The sequence below is a fragment of the Hyposmocoma kahamanoa genome, unplaced genomic scaffold (genome assembly GCF_003589595.1).
Source record: "Hyposmocoma kahamanoa isolate Upper Pololo Valley unplaced genomic scaffold, ASM358959v1 64, whole genome shotgun sequence".
Classification (NCBI taxonomy): Eukaryota; Metazoa; Arthropoda; class Insecta; order Lepidoptera; family Cosmopterigidae; genus Hyposmocoma; species Hyposmocoma kahamanoa.
This window is the reverse complement of record NW_020653852.1, coordinates 19,928,783-19,938,676: the sequence shown is the minus strand read 5'-3', so window position 1 is coordinate 19,938,676 and position 9,894 is coordinate 19,928,783. Positions and strand designations below refer to the sequence as shown.

The following is a 9,894-nucleotide window of genomic DNA, read 5'->3' as shown; positions in this document are numbered from 1 at the left end:
TTATAAAAGCAAAATATCTGAAAGGCTGGTGAAATTACAGGCACATGGGACTTTTCAACTTATGTCTCAGGGTGATAATAATAATAATAATAATAACGCACACACTCAACATAGCCCCGCACTAGAGAAACCCTGTGTCGCGGGTGCCATGGACACACACATAGACAACCACAAATTACACCCAAACTCACGAGAGAAATAACTGTAGGCCATACAAATATTTCTCCCGACCCGGGAATCGAACCTGGGACCTCTGCGTGGCAGGTAACCGTTCGGCCACGGAGACAGTTTAATTAGTTTGATGGGAACAGGAAGCAGTGCATCTCAGATCTTTGCGATTTAAAGCTCTGCGTGGCATTGTAACTGTTATGAACAGGCTTGTCGTTTGCCATCAGGCGCACTACTTGTTCGTTCCATCACGAACGATTATAAAAAAAATAACTTTAGAGGAGACCATTATCTAGCAGCGGGACGTACTTTGGGTTGATGATGTTTGGTTGGACGGATATTCGTCATTATTATCCTTCATAGCCCGATTTTACCCACTGCCGGATATCGGGCCGAAGAATGAGAAGATATAATGTCAGTTGGTACTTTCAAGTATGGAATAACTTTCAAAATAAACCATGGTATCACAAATGGTGTAAACAAAATGGTTACAAAAAAAAAACAATTAAAATCACTTTACATATACTGTAATATTTTTTTAGTATAATAAAAATTTAAGAAAAACACGTTTAAGTTAACACTGACCTAATCCACCGTTTAAGTTATAAAAAATATTATTATTACCTCGTGCCCTCATAATAATATGGCTCACGAAACGGTTTGATTTTAGTTATATTCGTAACTAAGCAAGAGTATTCTCCAATTAACTTGACTAAACTGCTTGAACTTGGAATCTATACGTGCATCTCCAAAATTAACTTTTGCAGTTAAATAAAAATTATAACTATCAAAACTAATTCTTATCACCACAGCACAAAGTCATTACAATCGGAAAATTACACATACGTGGCGGATGAGGTAAGTTTGTACATACGCACGAGCACGTTTTTTATTCAACTTTTCATGGAGTATAAAAACCAAAAGAAGGCTCCAAGTACAATCAGTACGTCTCAACCCATCATTGCAACAGCATCCAGGGACCACAATAATGAATTTGGTAATATTTTTAACAAAGTGATTTATTAAAGTGAAGTGACACTTATGTAACGGTGTTAGACAAAAGTGTGATCTAGATAACTAAATGGTTACGGAGAGTGACTTATTTTTGACAATGAGCTTTTAAATTTCTATTGTTACAGTGAACTATCCTATTAGGAAATTAAAAATTTCTGTTTTTTGTATAACAACAAATAGAAATGTTCAAATACTACAAGCATATATGACAATTTTATTTAAAAAAGTGCCAAATTTTCTCTGGATGACTATAAGAGCAGTTACAGTAATATTTAAACCCCTATGTATTTATTTCAATAACTTTCTTTAATGTATGACAGTTCGTTTTCTCAATAGCGCATCTGTACGTTTATTTATTGTACAGCCCTTACTCAACTAGTAAGATATCAATATTTAATTGTTAAAGCAATACTATTTCGTTTTTCAGATAATTATAGCCGCTTTTATAGCGGTATGCGGAGCTGCTAAGCTCGACCGCACGTACCTCCCACCTGCATCAGCTAAAACAGCTGGAGGTTCACCTGGGTCTTTACAAACTCCCTTACAGAACTCTCTAGGAAACAATGGCCTAGGTGGACTCCCAAAGGGTAGTTTTACCAATGACTTTGAAGGAGTTGTCGTTGATGCTGCTGCTGCAGGTACCAGGGCATCAGGAAGTGAAGACACTGGTCTTGGAGCACCGAGATTGTCCTATGGGTCGATTAATTCTAAAGTCGGAGCTGCGGGTTTTAAAACAAATGAAAATGCTTTCAATAATGATGGGCAATCAACGAATAATCAAAGATTCCAATCTGCACAAGGTTCTAACTTCCAAACTGGAGGCGCTGAACGACCGAGAGCAGCTTTGGACAGAGCAGCAAACACTTTGAGATTTGAAAACGAAGTAGGTCCGGAAAGTTATAGCTACGCTTTTGAAACTGACAACGGTATTACTGCTGAAGAAAATGGTGTAGCAACGAACGGAGTACAGGCTCAGGGAGGGTTTTCGTACACTGGTGATGATGGTCAGGTTTACAGTGTAAGTTATACGGCTGATGAGGGAGGTTACCAGCCTAAAGGAGACCATTTGCCTACGCCACCTCCAATTCCTGAGGAAATTTTAAGGAGTTTGGAACAAAATGCGAGAGATGAAGCTGCAGGGCTTATTGATGATGGTAAGCCATTTTTTATTTTCTTTCATCGTCACTTATTGCAGAATATGCTTAACATATAGCAAATGTTACCGCACAGTTGTAAATTCGAATTCTAGGTGCTGTGTGTGGCTTTAGTAGTAATAAAAACAAGGTGTAGCATTGTATATTCAAGTTCAATAACTGATCATAATATTTGTATTTGTATTATTTAAAATTAAAAAAGAAAAGTAAAATTGACGTACTTTAAATTAAAATTCGTCACAAATTTAAGTAAAGTTGAAAATAACAACACAATTCACCGTTCAACAATAAAGGCTGGATATATAACAGGTTCTACAAAAAAGGCATGCACTGAGAAATTTTACACCGAATACCAATAATAACTAGATTACTTTATAAATGTCTCAGGCTTTAAAATAAATCCCTAGGTTGTTTGTTGCTTTTAAAAAATGACGTCATTAGTAAACTTCAACAGATACAATGCTCTTTATAAATTGTTTATACACTTCATTATGCATTTTACATGTTTAACGTATACCATTGCAGAGTAACGATTTCGAGTTACAACACGGTTCCCGAATTCACTACATGCGCATAATAATTAATGTTGATCGAGGCATGTTCTTCAGGGAGAGGTATTAAGCCCTACGTTATGAAAATGTTAGGCAATAGTTTAACTAACTATCGTCAAAACTTCACACACATTTTTTCGATAAATCGTTCGAACTTATTTCCATTATTCAATCGAGTTCTTCGGTAATTCAAACTATGTTTTACTCAATTAAAAAAAACAGAATCTCCTATGAACTTTGCGTTTTATGTATGATCCAATTTTGCGTTGTCTGTATTGAAGCTTTGTAGAATCATGGTAATGTTTTCGGTTATTGCTTTCACCTACAAATACGTAATCGTAAAATATTAAATAATATTTAATTAATAAATAAAAATAAAAAACTTTAGTGCAAAATAAAGAAAAATAGGTACAGAGATGTGCCTAACTTCCAAACTAGGATCCTATATAATACTATGGGTAGCTAGGTCTCACGTTCGTCAAATGTGTTGCCCCAAAATAACAATCACTAAGTCTATTAAAATATAAATAATATATGATATTAAATAATATATTCCAAATTGCAGCGGAAATTAGGCGGTGAACCCGTTATAGGACCCCTTTTCTCTCTCCGTTAATGGAAGTAGAATTAAAACATAAAAATTTATATATATATTATTAGAGTCTCGTTCAAATCCAAATTTCTGTCACTATTTACAAGAAAAGCCAAATCATTACGCTAAAAGTTCTCCTGTTTAAGGTTCATTGTGTTGTTGTTTTGGTGACAGTTGCTTTAAAGGCTGTGCGTTTGTTGATTTTGATACCACATACATTATTGTTTTATTAAGAATACAGGTATTTTTTAAACTATGTTCCGGTTTGAGAAATTATATTTACCTAGTTGTTTTTAAACCTGCACTTCCATGATTATACATAATAACTTATTAAAAATGTGTTTTAAATACTAGAATTTGTGTAAAAATTAAAAGTATTTCCATCATTCGTTCACATGAAAACGTTATTAGTGACTGGTTTATATTTAATCATTATTTTAAAGTCCACATACACCTGATAAATTACTAGAATTTATATACGGAATTATATGCAACGCCACCATGTGCGACATCTTCCATAACAAATTATTGTCATTTTTTTGTGTTTTTTGCATTGTTATCTTTACACGCGTTACCGTGCTTTTGTTTAGAAGCACTTAATTTTTTATAAAAAAAGAGAAAAAATGGCACCGAATTTATTTTACTGTTTCTTATTCAAATTCTTTCAAATTGAATCTTGTCTTAATATTAGATAAATTTATTATTCCACCTTGAAATATTTTTTATTTTAACATTGTCCAGAATCTTGAGAACGAACTCTAGTATGCACATTTTTTACTCGTTTTAGTCCTAGATATCTTGTCAAACTTTTATAACTATTATAACAATTTTATAAAAAAAAAGACTTTAAAAATTCGTGGAATTACATCTACTTGTCAAGTTTTATTGAAATCGGTTACCGGAAAGTGCCCGAAACCGGATTCATAAATGGAACCAATACTGAGGTACTCTCTTCCCAACAAAAAAGAACAATGAAAATCGGTTCACGTAACGAAGTTATCTTGTAACATACATACAAAAAAAAATATAGTCAAATTGTGAATCACCTCTTTTTTTGAAGTCGGTTAAAATCTTTATGTAAAAATAAGCTATAACCCGCACTCGTTCTATCTTGATAATGAACTTAAATTAACATTATATTTCATCCTACCAAGCCTTTAGTGCCTGATCTTTATAATCTACAGAGTTGTATGTTAATATCTCGTCGCATTCTTTTAATTATCTCATTATTCCGTCACTTACAATTTCGCAATGCTCATTTGTTATTTAATAAAGTCATCCATATCAAACTATTCAGTCGAATGATTTTCGCTGATACGTACTTACTGATATTTACTATGCACTTAACCGTATCAAACAAAGTTCAAATAAACCAAAACTTACTCAATAAAGTTATTGATTGGACAATTAGTCATAGTTGAGGTTATTTACCTACAGAAAACCGGTGTCTAATCAACGTGTGACATAACAATAGCAAGCGGGAACAGGTTTTAAAAAGAGAGTTCCGTATATAAAAACTCTAACGTGAAGAATGCAGTCAAGAGTCAAGTACTTGTTAGTGTGTCAACATTTTGTTCTCGATGATCGATTACATTTAATACGGCTATTAATGGCTTAACTTATGATTAATTGTTTTAAAATATACTTAAGCATATAATGCAAAAAAACTTCATGACAAAGTAACTCTTCATATGAATTTAGAAATAGTTAAAAATAATGAAATGACGCAGGGGCTCTTTCTATTAATCGTAATTGAAAAGAAGTTTCCTCATCTTTCGCTGTTTTCATACAGCCTGTGACACTTGAACAAAGCCTACTTGTACTGTCCGAGGAACGCCAAACAATTTCATTCTCAGAACCACTGTTACCGGCTTAAGCCCATTGTCGCTTTGACAAATGGATTACCGACTAATATATCGTCACACTAAGGCGTTGACAAATTGCTAACAACTTTCATTTTTTATTTACAGGCTCATACGATGCTCAGAAGTACAATGCAGGAAGCGATTACTCAGAAAGCAATAACGCACAAGGAAAATTTAGCCATCAATCGTTTAAATTCGGACAAGTGGATGCAACTGGAAGCGGAAGTTTTATCAGCCAGAGCAATCAACCTTTTAGACCTGGAGTAAAAGCACAGGAAAAGACAAGACATCAAGGATTTTCGGGGCAAGTGGGTCATTCACAAGGACAAGGCCACGAGAGCTTAGAACACGGCGAAAGTCCAAATAGAGCATTTGGTACTGACGGGTTTGAAGAACAAAAGTCAAATGAGGACCGGATTGGAGCTACAAGCAACAGATTTGGATCTGGATCATCATCAGGGCAGACAGGTTTTGGAAGCAAACAGCCTCAGGCTGCCAATAGATTCAGTCAAAGTTCTTCAAGTCGTTTCGAAGCTTCCAATCCAAATAGACAAATAGGACAGTCTGGTTTTGCATCAGCGCAAAGTCAGACAAACGGTTTTGGGTCTTCCGCTAGCGCACAATCTAGTCAAGGTTTTGGCAACAGGAACGAGTACTTACCACCAACTAATGGTTTCAGCCGTCCACAAAATGGTCGCCCTCAAAGTTCAAGACCGCAAGTTGATAGTTCTCCAGATAGTACCATGCAATTCATTCAGGAAGTCAATACCAACGAAGAAAATACTGACAATTTTGTAGCACTATCACAACAGAAATTACAAGAACAAAAGCAACCTCTGGGAACTACTTCCACATCCTATAACCAACCAATCTCTGGTATTTCTGGACAATCTAATTTCGGAACCAATGTTATCTCCTCTCAAAACCCCTCATCCAACAATGGTAGACTCTCAAATAGATTTGGTCAAGGTGGTCAATCTAGTCAAGCATCAGCTAGCTTTGGTAGTAGAAAAGAATATTTACCTCCGACGACAGGATCTAATCAAAATAGGTTTTTAAACCAACCTAGTGCTTCTTCTGGTATGGGATCGCAATTCAATCAACAATCTTCCCAGTCTGATACTCATTCACCTTCACATCAAAACCGTCTTAGTCATAGCTCTACAGCTAGTTCTCAATCTGCATTTGGATCACAACAGTTTAATGGTTTCGAAAAGCCACAAGCAACATCAAACGAAAAACAACGTCTATCCACAGGAAGTAGTCCATTCTCATCTGCTCAAAGCATTTTGGATCAGAAAGCAACTGCAGAGCCGCAAACTGAATTAACTACACCATTTGAATCTAGTGCCGACTCTTCTTCAGCCCAATCCCAGACGACAACTTCTGACAAGGTTTTGTTCGATTCTAGTCCCTCTAATAGACGTCCCTCTCAAACCCAATTTGGAAACCAGTTTTATCCTGGATTATCTGCATCACCAACTCAGCCTTCATCATCAGCATTGCCGTCTTTTGGGTCGCAAATAGGTTCTGGATCTGTTGGACAGACACAAGCTCCAGCTTTCCCTACTCAGGCGACCCGAGGGCAGTTCATTCAACAATCACAGTTCAACCAACAATCTCAAGGTGCGCAAAATAATGATGCGCAGTACTCTGCAAGTACTCAGAGACCCAGTATTAACCAGCAACAACAAGGTTCTGATGATTCATATTATTACAACCAACCTTCTCAACCCTTCAATACTCCTCAGTCATCTCGTTTTCCAAGTGTTCCATCTAATCAATTTAACCGAGTAGGCCAGGGTGCTCAAAGCAATCCTCAGCTTACGAATGCTCGTCAAGATGTTTCTGCTGGTCCCTTTGTGGCCCAAAGCGGCAACTATCAAGGTTCTTCTAAATACCCACGACCTCCCACAGTAGCACCTACTGCTTTTACACCTGCCTCTACACAGAGCCAGTATCAAAGTTCTGGTTTCAATGGTATAACTCAGGCCTCAATATCACCATTCCCTTCACAAGCGCCTACACAATCATCTCAATTCAACACTGAAACTCAGTTCGATTCAAGACCTCAAACTTCAAACCAGTTTGATCAAAACTCTCGAAAACCATTATTTGGTCAGCAAACTACCCTTACCCAGTCTTTATTCGGTTCACAATCCGGTCCTCAAAGTTCTAAAAGTCAACAATCTTCACTTCAAAATCAAGCTCAAGCTCAAACCTTTGGACAGCAAGACTTAAACCGAAACCAGCCGGGAAATGATGATACTTCTTCTCCATCCGTAGCAACCCAACAATACGACGGGGAAATTTATGACTATGCTAAACCAACACAAACTCTGCCGGCTCCTGAAGACGCAGAAACTACATCTGGACAATTTGGTCAGAAAAAGCAAACCCAATTTAGCGGTCAGTCTCGACCTCAAATGGGACAGGATAATGAAGACAGTCAAAGTTCGACGAATTCTCAATTTTCACAGATATTTGAGACTACAAAACCTGACTTTGGTGCACAGACATCAGTACCTCAATTTGGACAAAACAACTTTGCTGTACAGAATGCTCAGCAGCAACCAATATTTGGCTCAAGGTCTCAATTTGGCCAACCAGCCCGAACTCCATTTGGACAAACCGCTTCAGCTCAAGCTACATTTGGTTTACAGTCCACAAGTACTCAGGGACAATCTGAACAGACAAAGTTTGCTTCACCATCAAGACCTTCCAGTCAATCTCAAACAGAGAATCAGGAAAATAGTGATGGTTCCCAGTTTGGATTTGGCAGACCATGTTGTCAGTCATCCATACCCAACTCTGGTTCTCAGCCTTTGCGATCGAGCTTTGGGGCACAACCTACAAGACCAAGCTTCGGGGCCCAACCCACTCGGCCCAGTGTTGGTACTCAGTCCCAGTTTGGGCAGAGTCAGTTTGGTTCTCAAAGTACGTTCCTTGGTGCTCAGGGCACTGGTCCTACAACAAGTAGCTTTGCAGGGCAAGGAGAAGTCTTCGATGCATCAAGGAAACCCCCTGCAACCAGCTTTGACTCTGAAACTGGTTACCATTATTAAAGATTGAGTACCTTTCATGGGCCTCTGAGCAAAACTTGTTAACTTATTTTTAATTTTATGGCAACGTGATTATTTTGCCATGCAATATTGACAGTTATAAGTTAATTTCTTTTGTTTATTATATGCGGTATGTTTAACGTGCTTGCTATTATTTGTCTGTAACATTGCTCAAATGCTTTATGGATACCTTTATGAACACTACGATAATTTAATTTATTGGTCAGCTTTTGTTTTTAAGATAAACAGCCTTATTTGCGAATTGTGTGAAAAAAAAACAAAAAAACGAATTTTGTGAAAAAACGAAGAAACAAAAAACAAAATAAATTACCAAAAAATTAACTTAACGTAGTGTTCATTGGAGGCATCGGTATATTTTATAAAGATGAAATGTTAAACATTGGTACTATTGTCAAAACATATAATTGACCATGGCCAAAATTTTCAATGGATAAAAATTACTCTCAACTAATGAAGTTTTTATGAATGAATCGTATAATAAATAAAAAACGATCAAAACATTTATCGTCTCTTAGGTATTCCTAAAGATGCTATTGGAATGTGCGAAAGAAAATACTCAAAAACAACCGAGCAAACTCATTGACTTACAATTATATGGACGTCGGGTCCGCGCTAAAAAGTGTCCGAACTTATAGGGCGTTAAAATCGTATACAGAGCGTCATTCACGCTTTAGTCTTCGTCTGTTCGACTGACAGCGAAGCAAGCAAAATTAGACAGTACTGCGATGACATTACAATTTAAATTCAACGTTTTAGCTTTTTCATATTCCTTTACATGTCACTACGTTTAAATAGGTTGACTTGGGACATTTTTTTCGTAGTTTTTGTATTAGACCCGTCGTCCATTTATTTGTAAGTCAATGAACAAACTAATTTAATTTTATTTAAAAGGATGATAAGCGTGATAATCAAAAATTTAAAAAAGAAATGTAAAATACAATGTATTATAATTATAAAAAAACCACTTCTGATGTGAAGTCGTAAAATTGTAACGAAGAGTTTTGTAATAAATTATTTTTAAACATTAATAAGTAGGTTTATTTTTTTTATGCCAAACCCACTGTTATACCAGATAAAGAGCATAATGGTTTGCAAATTGAAATTATTGGCCAGAATATTTAAAAAGAAGCTGGCATTGACCGCAATACGTGTTCTAATCTACAACAAGTTACAATCTAATTAATACCACGGTAATGAATACACAATCATCTTCATCTTTTGGAGTATCACCTAATTTTTAGAAATAATATACTGTAATAGCTATATGTAATGTAATATATCTTCATTTTATAATGAAATGAAGCATTTCCCACAAAGAAGTGAAAATGATCAAATTGTTAGTTTGGCCTTTATACTTAGGACCCATCGATATAGCTTCAAAATTGTTAAACTTTACATTAAATCGATTATCAATAACATCTTAAACATAAAAAACGTTATATTCGTGCCCTTGGTTTCATTAAACCA

The 9,894-nt window shown here is 36.0% G+C and overlaps 1 protein-coding gene across 2 annotated transcripts; it reads left to right on the top strand.

The window, feature by feature from the left end:
• Positions 1–1,128: 1,128 nt before the first annotated feature.
• LOC113230649 (hornerin-like) lies at positions 1,129–8,665 on the top strand. 2 transcript variants are annotated; one of them, XM_026464656.1, is made up of 4 exons: positions 1,129–1,165; positions 1,610–2,336; positions 5,450–7,551; positions 7,928–8,665. In XM_026464656.1, exons 1-4 carry the CDS (start codon positions 1,157–1,159, stop codon positions 8,414–8,416), a joined length of 3,327 nt encoding a protein of 1,108 aa, XP_026320441.1. In that variant the 5' UTR covers positions 1,129–1,156; the 3' UTR covers positions 8,417–8,665. The 2 variants fall into 2 exon arrangements, with proteins under 2 accessions (XP_026320441.1, XP_026320440.1); XM_026464655.1 differs by having other exon boundaries at positions 5,450–8,665.
• Positions 8,666–9,894: the final 1,229 nt, after the last annotated feature.

Bases quoted from the DNA above. Each gene is read 5' to 3' on its own strand.
- LOC113230649 (XM_026464655.1), top strand. The intron at 2,337-5,449 runs GTAAGCCATTTT...TTTTATTTACAG, and splicing joins TGCAGGGCTTATTGATGATG to GCTCATACGATGCTCAGAAG.